This window comes from Mobula birostris, chromosome 16 (assembly GCF_030028105.1).
Source record: "Mobula birostris isolate sMobBir1 chromosome 16, sMobBir1.hap1, whole genome shotgun sequence".
NCBI lineage: Eukaryota > Metazoa > Chordata > Chondrichthyes > Myliobatiformes > Myliobatidae > Mobula > Mobula birostris.
In genome coordinates this window covers 78,527,706-78,541,520 of record NC_092385.1, presented here as the reverse complement: position 1 = coordinate 78,541,520, position 13,815 = coordinate 78,527,706, and the positions used below count along the sequence as shown (strand labels likewise).

At 46.0% G+C, this 13,815-nt stretch overlaps 1 protein-coding gene across 1 annotated transcript in view; it reads left to right on the top strand.

Moving 5' to 3' along the window:
- LOC140211257 (uncharacterized) overlaps nt 1–12,956 on the top strand; it is a 63,493-nt gene extending 50,537 nt beyond the window's left edge. Inside the window, exons 3-5 of the mRNA XM_072280934.1 lie at nt 5,027–5,113; nt 6,144–6,459; nt 9,455–12,956. Of these exons, the coding sequence (XP_072137035.1) occupies nt 5,027–5,113; nt 6,144–6,459; nt 9,455–9,571 (520 nt within the window). The 3' untranslated portion in view covers nt 9,572–12,956. The remainder of the gene's footprint in view (nt 1–5,026; nt 5,114–6,143; nt 6,460–9,454) is intronic.
- Nucleotides 12,957–13,815: the final 859 nt, after the last annotated feature.

Below are 13,815 nucleotides of genomic sequence, written 5' to 3'. Positions count from 1 at the left end.
GGGCTGCCTGCATAAATACCATCAGAGACCAGGGCGTGGCTGCTGGTTTGTTCTTGTCCTTACTCCTTGTATCCCTTCCTCTGCCTTCTGTTTCCTCGCCTGAAGCCTTGCCTTGTCTTGCTGATAACTCCTGCCTCGCCTGAAGTTCTCATCTCGCCTTGTTTTGCCAGAAGCCTTGCCTTGTCTTGCTGCTACTCTCGCCTCACCTGTAGTTCTCATCTCACCTTGCATTGCCTGAAGCCTTGCCTTGTCTTGCTGGTAACTCTCCCCTCATCTCGCCTGCAGTATGGTCCTGGAGCCACCCTGTAGCTAGCTCCCTTCCTGTCCCTTGCCTCCGTCAGGTAAGCCAGGCTGTATTGCCGTATTGCCGTTACCTACAGTTGGTTCAGTCACTTCCTAACCCTTGCCTCCGTTGGGTAAGCCAGGCCATCTTGCCGTTACCTGTGGTTCGTTCTGTCCCTTCCTGTCACTTGCCTCTGTTGGGTGGCGATCTGCGCCCTGCCCAAGAGTACCGCGCCCTGCCCAGGAGAAGCCACTGGACTCTGGCCTCCAGCCAAGCCTCTAGACTCCTGCCTCCTGCCAACCCTCGCCTCTGGTCTCTAGCCTCAAGCCTGAAGACTCCAGCCTCCTGCCAAGCCTCAAGCCTGAAGACTCCAGCCTCCTGCCTAGCTTCTAGCCTGAAGACTCCAGCCTCCTGCCCAGCCTCAAGCCTGAAGACTCCAGCCTCCTGCCCAGCCTCAAGCCTGAAGCCTCCAGCTTCCTGCCTAGCCTCAAGCCTGAAGCCTCCAGCCTCCTGCCTAGCCTCAAGCCTGAAGACTCCAGCCTCCTGCCCAGCCTCAAGCCTGAAGCCTCCAGCTTCCTGCCCAGCCTCAAGCCTGAAGCCTCCAGCTTCCTGCCCAGCCTCAAGCCTGAAGCCTCCAGCTTCCTGCCCAGCCTCAAGCCTGAAGCCTCCAGCTTCCTGCCTAGCCTCAAGCCTGAAGCCTCCAGCTTCCTGCCTAGCCTCAAGCCTGAAGCCTCCAGCTTCCTGCCTAGCCTCAAGCCTGAAGCCTCCAGCTTCCTGCCTAGCCTCAAGCCTGAAGACTCCAGCTTCCTGCCTAGCCTCAAGCCTGAAGACTCCAGCCTCCTGCCAAACCTCACCTCAGGTCTCTAGCCTCTAGCCTCAAGCCTGAAGACTCCAGCCTCCTGCCAAGCCTCGCCTCAAGTCTCTAGCCTCAGGTCTCCTGCCTCCTGCTGAGCCTCGCCTCAGGTCTCCCACCTCCTGCCAAGTCTCGCCTGAGGTCTCTAGCCTCTAGCCTCAAGCCTGAAGACTCCAGTCTCCCGCCTCCTGCCAAGCCTTGCCTCAAATCTCCTGCCATCTGCCAAGCCTTGCCTCTAGCCTCAAGCCTGAAGACTCCAGCCTCGTCCTGCCTGCCTGCCAAGCCTCATCCTTGCCTAGTTCTGGGGTCCAAGCCAGAGGCAAGACCCAGGTACTGGGTCCTTGTCCAGTCTCTGGCTCGGAGTCCAAGCCCGGGCTCCTAGCTCTCTTGTCCAGTCCTGTTCCGGGTTCCCGGTTTTCGTGTCCATGTCTTTGCTCTCAGCCTGTATCCTAGTCCTGTCCCTAGTATTTCAGTGTCTGTGTCTTGCACGTGGGTCTGTTCCCAGCCACCACCTTATGACACCCTCATACAGACAATTCAATGCAAAATGCCAAATACCTGAATTTACTTTTATTATTTCCATGGCAAAATCTTATATGTCAATTACAAATTTAGAATATAACAAATAATTGCCTACAAAAATCAGAAGTATTGCTGAAGATTGCCTGTCGAGGTACCGGTAAGCGTAATGCTTTACTGAGTTACCAGCCTGGGTTCAATACCCACCGTTGTCTGTAAGAAGTTTGACCATGTGGGTTTCCTCCGGGTGCCCTGTTTTCCTCCCACATTCCAAAGACACACGTGTTAGCAGGTTATTTGGTCACATGGGTGTAACTGGGCAACATGGGCTCCTCAGGTCAGAAAGGCCTGTTATTATGCTGTATCGCTAAATTAAAAAATGCAATTTATATCAAAAAACTTAAAATGGCATTCTATAAGTAAATGTAATGAAATGTTCAAGCCAACCCTTCTGAAGGGGACATTGGATGGCCTTTGTTAGCTTTCAGGTGTCTGCACGTTGAAGGGTGAAAGAGGAAATGATGTTTACATGGAAGAGGAATCAGGTGCAGAATTCACCTGGAGAGAATGGTGTTGTACTCATCTCTGTAACCACAACCTCACGTCCTGAAGAAAGGTCTCAGCCTGAAACATCAACTTTTTATTCCTCTCCATAGATGCTGCCTGACCTACTGAGTACCTTTGGTATTTTGTGTGTATTGCTTTGAATTTCCAGCATCTGTAGAATTTTTTGTCTTTATGCTGCTCTGCAAAATGAACAATGCCAAAACAGTACCAAAGAGATGCACAGAACCTCCCTGCTAACCTGCTCAGGCCAAGAACTGCTACACATTTATCCTGGGTAGCTCTATAATCTTGACAGACAAACAGCTACCCAATATCCCTCACCCTTGACTTCGTAATTTGGAAGCAAGAACATTAATATATGAGAGGGTGTTTCAGATACAGTATATTCTGAAATGCATTGTAAGAGAGCCACTTCACCTCCTTGCATCCATTCCGATTTTTGAGGCAAACATCAATTTAGGGATCAGAGCTCTGGCTGGTAACAAATAATTTATGGTAATATTGTAGCCTCTCATTATAATAGTCATCCTCACCATATATTTCAAACAGCATCAGAATCATATTTAATAGCACTGACTTTCTGTATATCGAGAATTGGCGGTAGCAGTACATAACAATATATAAAATACAGTAAATTACAATAAGAAATTCTGTATATAGATATAAATTAAATAAGTAGAGCAAAGAAGAGAGCAAAACTAATGAGGTAGTGTTCATCGGTTCATTGTCCATTCGGAAATCTGATGGTGGAGGGGAAGAAACTGTTCTGAAAACATTCCTTGCATGTCGTCGGGCTTCCTGTACTTCCTCTTCGATAGTACAGTCGCCGTAAGAAGAGAACGTGTCCTGAACGACGGAGGCCTTAAGTGATGAAACATACTATAATTCATACACTCTATTATTCATGACAGACAGATTCCCATGAGGGGTGCAAGGTCATCAATATCTTTATCAGAATGGTAGAATTTGCTGTCTTTATTGTTTTTTATCTAATTATCTAACCACTTGCCTTTACTTATTGACCTTCCTAACAAACATCATATATTACAAACACAGCAGTTTTTGCTGGAGGATATTCTGGCCTGTGTTATATTCAGACCCTGTCTTGAAATGATATTTGGCATCTATTACTTATAGATTATTTTATTAACTTAAATGCTTGTCAGGCTATTTTTCTGACAGTGTGACACTATGAAAAACTTTGCCCATAGCTCAATGTACTAGAATTAATAAATGTAAATCCACAGGCAATGCATTAGCAAATTTTTGATGTATATATCCAGACTGCTGCTGGACTAGGCTCTGCGCTAATCACTGTATCATTCCTTTTCATTATTTTCTTCCTCGAACCAACATATGATATGAAATGAAAGGCTGCTCCCTTTTGAGCCCCACAAACCCTGCAGTCCCAGACCGAACCAAATGTTGAGCTGCTCCTTCCCGTGGTCTCATTCATCCAAGGCTCTCCTACCAGTCAGCAAACAGGAGCCAAAACTCATTCATGGAGGAGCCTACATTGTTGTCGGCAGATGTGAGGGCTTTCCCCTCTCTTAGTGGCTCACTGAGGAACTGAGCAGGAGGAAGAGAGCGAGTGATGACACAGAGACTGGCCTCCAGACTGTGCCAAACTGTTATTCAGCCTGGTCCCATCAGCCCAAACATAAACCATAGACCATATAGACCATAGACCATACAAACTATAGACCAAATAGACCATAGACCATAGCATAGACCATATAGACCATCGACCATAGACCACAGACCATATAGACCATAGACCATAGCATAGACCATAGACCATAGACCATATAGACCATAGACCATACAAACTATAGACCAAATAGACCATAGACCATAGCATAGACCATATAGACCATCGACCATAGACCACAGACCATATAGACCATAGACCATAGCATAGACCATAGACCATAGACCATATAGACCATAGACCATATGGACCACAGACCATAGCATAGACCATAGACCATAGACCATGGACCATATAGAGCATAGGTCATAGACCATAGACCATAGACTATAGACCATAACCCTGCATATCATAGACACATAGACTATAGCCCTGCATACCACTACCATCCATGTACTTATCCAATTTTTTCCTAAATGTTGAAATCGTACCCGCATCCACCAGTTTTTCTGGCAGTTTGTTCCACACTCTCACCACTCTCTGAGAGAAGAAGTTCCCCCTCAGGTTTTCCTTAAACATTTCACCTTTCACCCTTAACCTGTGATCTCTAGTTTTAGTCTCACCCAACCTCAGTGGAAAAGACTTGCTTGTGTTTACCCTATCTATGCCCCACATAATTTTGTATACCTCTACTAAGTTGCCCCTCATTCTCCTACGCCCCAGGGAATGAAATCCTAACTTTTTCAACCCTTCCCTATAACTCAGGTCCTCAAGTCCTGGCAACATCCTTCTAAGTTTTCTCTGCATTCTTTCCATTTTGTTTACATCTTTCCTGTAGATAGTCACCAAAACTGCACACAATACTCCAAATTAGGTCTTACCAACATTTTATACAATCGTAATTTAACATACCAACTCTGGTCCTCAATACTCTGAAGGCCAATGTAGCAAAAGCTCTCTCTACAATCCCATCTACCCATGCGTAATGTCAAGGGTTAACTTACCTGCCAGTCAAAAGCCGCCTCCACCATGATTAGCCTGTTTGAAGGATGTGATAGCTTTCTCCCATCTGCTGACTTTCATGCCACTGGCCTCAGGCACAACCGGCGTATAAGAAAAGTGCATGTGAGGCACTGTCTCTCTTTTTGTGCAGAGCTCCCCTTCAGACTGGGTCACGACCGGGACTGAAGAGCCACTGGGGAAGTGTGCGGCAGATAGGAGGGCCCAAGCACACACATAGGTAAGTACCTGTTCGTTGAATGTCTCGTATTGTAGTTGTGTAACTTGGGGGTATTTATCAAAGTACCTGTTTGAGTTATAAGTGTTATTAGCTTTTGTAAGTTAGGGTGGTTTAGAATAGTACTTGTTTGACTTAGCTGCTTGGTGGAGTGTTTCACTGTTGTTAGTGAGTAAATAGTCAACATGCTTACTCACAACCTGTGTCTTCCTTCCTATTTATCAGCTTCCATGTAACACTGTGATAGGGTCCCACCTTCAGCAATAATGCATCTGTATTCCCAGATCCTTCTGTTCTACCACACTCTTCAGAGCTCGACCGTTCATTGTGCAATTCCTATTTTGCTCCCTGAAAGAAAGTGTGTGCCATTGGCAAGTTGCACATTCTGTCCTAATATGGATCTGTTCCACCTGAAAGGCAGCAGGAATATCAGTAAACCTCTTGATCTATAAATTGTGGAACAATAAATAAGCTAGAAATAGGAACAAATATGTGGGTCTAAATGTGAACCCATGTTCCTCAAAATATGGAAAATATCAACCAATTATGAACACAATATAATCTGCAGATGCTGGGGTCAAAGCAACACTCGCAACACGCTGGAGGAACTCAGCAGGTCGGGCAGCATCCGTAGAAAAGATCGGTCGACATTTCGAGCCAGAACCCTTCGGTTCTGGCTCGAAATGTCGACCGATCTTTTCCACGGATGCTGCCTGACCTGCTGAGTTCCTCCAGCGTGTTGCGAGTGTTGCATCAACCAATTATGACTCACAGAAAAATTGGAATTGACTCTGTGATCCCAGTTTCAACTGTGAATGAACAGAGGAGATATCAGAACACCCTTCGCACGTGTTTCATGTCCAGACCACCAGAGCACCAGATTCAGCTTATACTTCAGTGTTTGTCCATCGTCAACATCGATGAAGACCTCAACACCATTATTGATGGTGTCGAGACTAGCGCGTGATTTGGATTTAAGTGAGGGAGGATTGTGCAGTGTCAGCCTCACTCTCTCTTCCCAATTCCCATCTAGATCCAGTGGCAAGACAGAGTCGAGACGGCTGGAGATGGGACTAGGCGCAGTGGATGACCAGGACGTCTTCTGTGTCTTGTCCTGCTCTACACGTTCCACGATGCTTGCAGAGACCGCCTTCTTGACCGTTGGACCTTCCATTGGTCTCGTCCGCTCAATCCGCCGGAGTCTGTCTTCACGTGCTGGGATAGACAACTCCCTATCACACCGAGGGTTCGAGACCCGTCGGCTACTCTCACCTGGTTTAGCCGGCTTGTCGAAGCCGTTACCCGGGGTGTGGCCGCTGTCGCATGCAAACAGCTACGGGGAGCCACAGGTGAGAGCTGAGTGCCAGGTGGGGACCAGAGGTGGACAAACCGCCCTGAAAAGTACACAACTTGTTCCCCCACCAGAAGCGCTATCCCTCCCTGACACCCCATACACCCCTTAAGCTTATACTTACTACAACATCAAGTGCATGAGGGTGGTGAACATGAGGAAGTCTATAGATGTAACACATGCAAAATGCTGGCAGAATTCAGCAGGACAGGCAACATTTATGGAAGTAAATAACCAATTGATGTTTCAGGCCGAAACCCTTCTTCAGGACTGAAATGGAAAGGGGAAGATGCCAAAGTGACAAGGTGGAGGAGGGGTGGAGGAAGATAGCTAGATGGTGATAGGTGAAGCCAAGTGGATGGGAAATGTAAAGGGCTGGAGACGAAGAAATCAGATTGGAGAGGAGAGTCGACCATTGGGAGAAAGGGAAGGAGGAGAGGACCCAGGGGAGTGATAGGCAGGTTAAAAGAGGAAAATGCCAGAGTGGGGAATAGAAGAAGAAGGGAAGGGTGGGGGGGGGGAAATTACTGGAAGGACAACTCAATGTTTATGCCATCATAAATATTATGATTTTATGATTTTATAATATTACGATTTTAACCAATTTCCCCCGGGATCAATAAAGTACGACTATGACTATGACTATGACTATCAGGTTGGAGTCTACCCAGACAAAATATAAGGTGTTGTTCCTCCACCCGGTGGCTTCATCTTTGCACAGGGGGAGGCCATGGAACGGGAACAGGAACATGTCAGAATGGGAATGGGAATCAGAATTAAAATGCTTGGCTACTGGGAAACTCTGCTTTTGGTGAATAGAGAGGAGGTTCCCCAATTTAAGAAGGGTCTCACCAATGTACAGGAGGCTGCATTGGAGCTCCAGACACAAGAGGTTCTCAGGTGAAGAGTCGCCTCGCCTGGAAGGGCTGTTTGGGGCCCTGAATGGAGGTGAGGGAGGAGGTGTAGGGCAGCTGTAGTGCTTGAGTTACTTGCGGAGATAAAGGTCAGGAGGGAGATTAATGAGGAAGCATGAATAGTCAAGGGAATTGTGGAGAGAGTGATCACTGTGGAAACTAAAAGGGGGAGGTAAGGTTTATTTATGTTTAGTGCTGTGACCCCTCTGGAGATGGCAGAAGTTGTGGAGGATGATGTGTTGGATGCAGAGGCTCATGGGGTGGTGGGTAAGGACAAAAGGAACTCTGTCACTGTTAAGGTGAGATGAGTGCAGGAAATGGAGGAGATGCAGGTGAGGGCAGCATCTGTGATGTCCTGGAAAGGAAAACGTTATCCAGGGAATAGATGCAGCGGAGGAGAAGGAACTGAGAAAAGAGAATAGCATTTTTACAGGTGATTGGGCGGGAAGAGGGCAAGTCAAGATAACTGTGGGAATCGGTAGGTTTACAAAAAATGACGGTTGACAATTTGACTCCAGAGATGAAGACGGAGAGATTGAGAAAGTTGAGGGAGGTGTTAGAAATGGACCAAGAGAATTGAAGGGCAGGGTGAAAGTTAGAGGCAAAACTGATAAAAATGATGAGCTCGGCATGGGTGCATAAAGCAGCAAAATGTAATGGAGGCAGAGTTGGGGAACATTAAATTGAAAGATTGAAAGTACATTTATTATCATAGTTTGTATAAATTATACAACCTTGAGATTTGTTTGCTTACAGACGGCCACAAAGCAAGACCTGGAAGAACCAATTAAAAAAAGAATAACACCCAATGCTCAGAGAAAGGGAAAAAACACAAATCATATAAGCAATAGAAACCAGCACAGCATTCTGAACCAAACTGAGTCCTTAGGTCTGAATCCCCACAGCAGGCCAGAGTAGGCCTAAAGCCTCGTTCTCAAGTTATCATATTAGCAGGGCAATTCGCCGTGACGCTCGCAGACGTGAAGCAAGGCAATAGGGGCAGTCTCATAGCCTCAGCGCTGCAGAGAAAGGAGTGAATATTGTGAGAGAGTGTGCAAAATTGGCCCAACTCTCACTCCAGGTCCTGACAACCTGCCTTTCTAGTCTATCTGGACTAGCGTTTAAATTGTCCAAGCAGTGGGTCGTGTCTCAAAACGGGTGCTGGGACCCACCACAGCAATTGTTCTGGGTCTAGACCTTGCTGCCAAGACCTCTCGGCCTCTCCAAATTGGCTTGGCACTTAGAGTGGTCCAACCTCGCACCTGGGTTAATTTGATGGACATCAAAACTCCTCTGCCTTGACTCTTCCTCTCAGAATCACTCACTCCAACTCCATCTGCAGCCTCATCTCAAACATACTACGTTTCGACTTTGCAACACACCAGCACAGCTCATCCCTCCCTTCACTCACCTCTTCATTGTTTGCAGTGACAGTTTACCACAATTTACTTCAGAAAAGGTGTTATTAATAACATTTCCTGTCAAAGTTCTTGCCTTCGGTACTGCTATATTAAACCAGAACCAAGGAAAGCTTCGAACATGGACTGTTCTACATAGTCAACAAAGAGGCAGGCATAGCTTGGGACCATGCAGGTGCCCATGGCTATCTCTCATGTCTGGAGAAATTGGGAGGAGCTGAAGGAAAAACTGTTGAGGGTGAGGACCACTTCTGCCAGACGGAGGAAGGTGGTGGTGGAGGGGAATTGGCTGGATCTTTTATTAAGAAAGAAGTGAAGAGCTTTGAGGCCTTCTTGATAGACGATAGATGTGTATAGGGACTGAACATCCACGGTGAAGATGAGGTAGTCAGGGCTAGGGAATTGAATGTTACTGAGGAGACTGAGAGCATGAGAAGTGTCGCAGGTATAAGTGGGAAGGGACTGAACCAAGAGTGTTAGAATGGAACCGAGGTATGAGGACACGAGTGGTGAACCATTGGAGGCTACGTCTGGCAGGAGGTCTTGTGTATTTAATACGTCAATAATATTTGATTATGTCACAATGGGGGGGTATTGGGGGACCCAAATGCAAGACGCATCTTGTGAAGTTAATTAAATTGAGTTTATTGTTTGATACCAGGAGAGCAAAGCAGAAGCAGGAATAGCGAACTGGACAAGAACTCAGGACTACGACCAGGCTGGGACAAGGGTCTGGGCTAGGACTCGGAACTGGATCCCAGAACTACTGGCGACATGAAGAGGCTACGGTATGGACTCCAAGCCAGAGACTGGGCAAGGACCCAGTACCTGGGTCTTGCCCCGGGCTCGGACCCCAGAACCAGGCATGGACATGACGTGGACTAGGGAGAGGAGGAATATGGGAAAACAGAGCCTCGGTCTCGGGACAGCAGGTACATGGAACCATGGACACATACACAGAACACAGAGTCGGGACCCCTCCTTGGGAACAGGACATAGGGCCGGGACTCATGACCCCCCACGGGGCAACGGCAAAACAGCCAGACTTACCCACGGAGGCGAGGACAAGACAAGACAAGACATGACCCCCCGCGGGGCAACAGCAAGATGGCCTGACTTACCCCACGGAGGCGAGGACAAGACATGACCCCCCGCGGGGCAACGGCAAGATGGCCTGACTTACCCCACGGAGGCGAGGACAAGACAAGACCAACACGAATGAACACCAGACAGTACCTATCTAGACCGAAGTGCAGGCGGGGGCTGCAGACGAGAGCTAGAGGCGAGAGGGGCAGAGAAGAGATTCAGACAGGGGGGTAGGGCAGGAATCACAGACCGCCAGGGCCAGGACTTGATTTGGAACTTGGATGCTGCCAGGGATGGGACTTGACTTGAAACTTGAATGCCCCCGGAGCCGTGGCGAGCTCTGGACTCGGCCTGGGAACAGTATTCAGCAGTTCTTGATTCCCTCCAGCGGGTTAACTGACGGACCCACCTCGGTGAGGAAACTTTGCAGGCTCGCTTTGGCGAGGTAACTTGACAGGGTTGCTCTGGTGAGGACAGGCGAATTACCGGCACTCGCTTCAGGCGGGGACTAGGCTTGCTCCGGCCAGATGACATTGGCACGCTGTACCTTTGGTGACTTTGCAGATGCTCCCACCCCGAACAGCTGAAAGCCAGAGACTATAATCTACCGGTTCAGCCGAGAGTAAATTGCCTCTAACCACCAAGGCCAAGGGACACGGGAAAACAGGGAACCAAACGGAAACAGGGAGTCAACGGTCCGGATCGTAACATAAACAAAGTAAATTTAAAGAGACCCCGATCCGGATCATGACAGATTAATCTTGTGTGTGTATATATAGTTTGATTAAGCATTCTTATTCTTTTAAATAATTAATTCCAGGTTATATGTAAAAATACATTATCTTCGAGTCATCACACTCTCATGTGATATGTGCATGCCTCGCTTCAAGTAAAGATGAAGGTACACCCATATAATTTTGGACTTATGTGTTCTTTTGAATTAGTTTAATATTTTGAAGTCACAAAACATAGTGTTAGTGACGAGGTATTTTTAAGACGAAGCTGACACAGGTTTTGATCAGTTGCAGTGAGATGTTCAAAATAAAATAGAATGCAGTAAGAGCAATCTCAACACAGAGCAGCACGTGTTCTTTGGATGGGAAAACACAATCCAATTTTTTTTTAAAAGGCCATACACTGAAGAATTCAGGGTTCATGAAGTGTGAGTACCGGGTGATAATAATCATTATTTAAAAAATCAGAAATGGCTGGTTACATCAGAAAACTTGACACATTTGAATACACAATGGGTAATTGGCTTATGTACACTGAGCTATTGGAACAGTACTTTGAAGCAAATGAAATAGCTAATGAGACGTGAGTGCCAATTTCGCTAAATGCATTAGGTATAAAGGTGTACAGTTTGCTTCAAAATTTGACTATTCCAACAAACCACCAGAAATTAACTTTGTTGCTATAGTAAAAGTGAACACTTAGAACCAAAACCATTGTTGATTTCAGACTGCTTTCAGTTTCATAAGCGGAATCAAAAAGAAAGGGAGTCCATTTCAGCGTACATGGCTGAATTGAAGAGATTGCCTGAGCATTGTCAGTTTGGAAATGGGCTTCATGATATACTGAGAGATTGATTAGTTTGTGGAATCTTATAAGACAGCATTCAAAAATGGCTCCTAACTGAAGCACAGCTTACATTTAAAAGAGCAGTGGAAATTGTTGTTTCAATGGAAACCAAAGACAGATGAAATTGCAACATCTAAACAACAATCAGCCCGGCTGAACAAATTGTGTTACCATTGTGGCAGGGGCTCACATACACCCAACAAATATAGGTTAAAAGGTGAAACTTGCAGAAAATGCAACAAAGTGGGACACATACAAAGAGCATGGCAGGCATACAAAAATAAATGGACTGCACAGAGAAGAGAAAGCATTAAAAGTTCAAGTTTCAGTTTCAAAAAGAACACTGATCTGTATGCTGTTGAAAACATCTTATAATGATGAAAGTGAAACAGGACTGTGTAACCTTGAGATGTACAATGTGAAAACTAACAATAGACAAGTAAGATGACTTACACCAGAAGTTAAATGGCTATTTAATTAAAATGGAATTTGACAGTGGTTCTGCTGTTTCAGTCATTCCACAAAATGAGTTTGAATGGCATTTCAAAGATACTGAACTGAAACCTACAGATATCCATCTAAAATCTTGTACTGGAGAAAAGATAAATCCAGTGGAAAGAACATCCGTAACAGTGAAATACGCCAACTAATAAGCCATATTGAACTTATATGTGGAATAAAACAGAAGAACCAGAATTGTGGGATCGTGATTGGCTGAGACAACTACAGCTTAATTGGAGATCCATTCGCTATTTGCATGCCACATTGCCTGTAGCAGAGTCACCTGAAAGCAAATTAAGAAAGGTACCAGATGATGCCATAACCGTCTCAATACCAAACAGCATGAACCATTGCCCAACAGAGGACAAACAGGTGTTGGTGCCAAACTCCGTGCCTCTGGTTCAGAAGCATATTGGACCAAGGAAAGTCCATGCTGCTCAGAGGGATTGTGAAAGTGATGAAAGCAGTGGTCTGACAACAGTTTTTATAGGCAACATATCTGAGAAAGCTTCTGATATGTTAATTAGGTAGCTAGTTGTGAAACGTGGTTTCATTTTATGCTGGAATAGAGTTCATGGAGTTTCAGGAAAGTTGCAAGCATTCAGCATTATAGAACCCAAAACTACTCTGCCTGCATTAAGGTTATTACATGAATTTCAAGTGCGAGACAAAAAGCTGCTCGTGCTCGAAAGTTTGTGAATCCTTTTACTAGATAAAGAGAACCCAATTCAATCAATAACACAAAAACATCATATTTGTTCATTTATTCATTAAGAAAAATGGTCCAATATTACATGTATTTTGTTGGGAAATGTATGTGAACCTTTGCTTTCAGTAACTGGTGTGACCTCCCCCCTTGTATGGCAGTAACTTCAACCAACCATTTCTGGTAACTGTTATCAGTCCTGCACATTGGCTTGGAGGAATTTTAGACTATTCCTCTATACAACACTGCTTCAGTTCATCAGCAAACAACAGGCTGGAAATTCAAGCAACACACATCAAAGTTGCTGGTGAATGCTGCAGGCCAGACAGCATCTCTAGGAAGAGGTACAGTCGACGTTTCAAGCCGAGACCCTTCGTCAGGACTGTGCGCATAGATGACGGGGTCCGGTCGAACGACAGTCAACCATCCTGAGAAGGCAGGTACACTCACGCGCATACGTAGGCGGTGAAGGTGCGGACCTCACCGGCGCGATCGACGGGGTGGGATGGCGAGGCGTTCACCAGCGCGACGTCTGTTAGTCCTGACAAAGGGTCTCGGCCTGAAACGTCAACTGTACCTCTTCCTAGAGATGCTGCCTGGCCTGCTGCGTTCACCAGCAACTTTGATGTGTGTTGCTTCAATTCATCAGTATTATTGGGATACCTCACATGAACAGCCCTCTTCAGGTCATGCAACATCAGTTCCATTGAGTTAAGATCTGGACTCTGAATTGGCCATTCTAAAACATGAATTTTCTTCTTTTTAAACCATGCTGTTGTTGATTTACTCTAGTCTTTCAGATTATTGTCTTGTTGCATCATCTGACTTTTATTAAGCTTCAAGTGACAGGCTCCTGTAAAAAGACCTGAATACAATTTTGAATTCATTGTTCCCTCAATGATTGTAAGCTGTCCAGGCCCTGAGGCAGCAAAGCAGCTCCAAACCATGATCTTTTTGGATCGCCCTCTCCCCTCCCACTTTCAAATCTCTTACCATCTCTCCTTTCAGTTAGTCCTGACAAAGGGTCTCGGCCTGAAACGACAACTGTACATCTTCCTATAGATGCTGCCTGGCCTGCTGCGTTCACCAGCAATTTTTATGTGTGTGGCTCCAAACCATGATGCTCCTTCCACCATGCTTCACAGTTG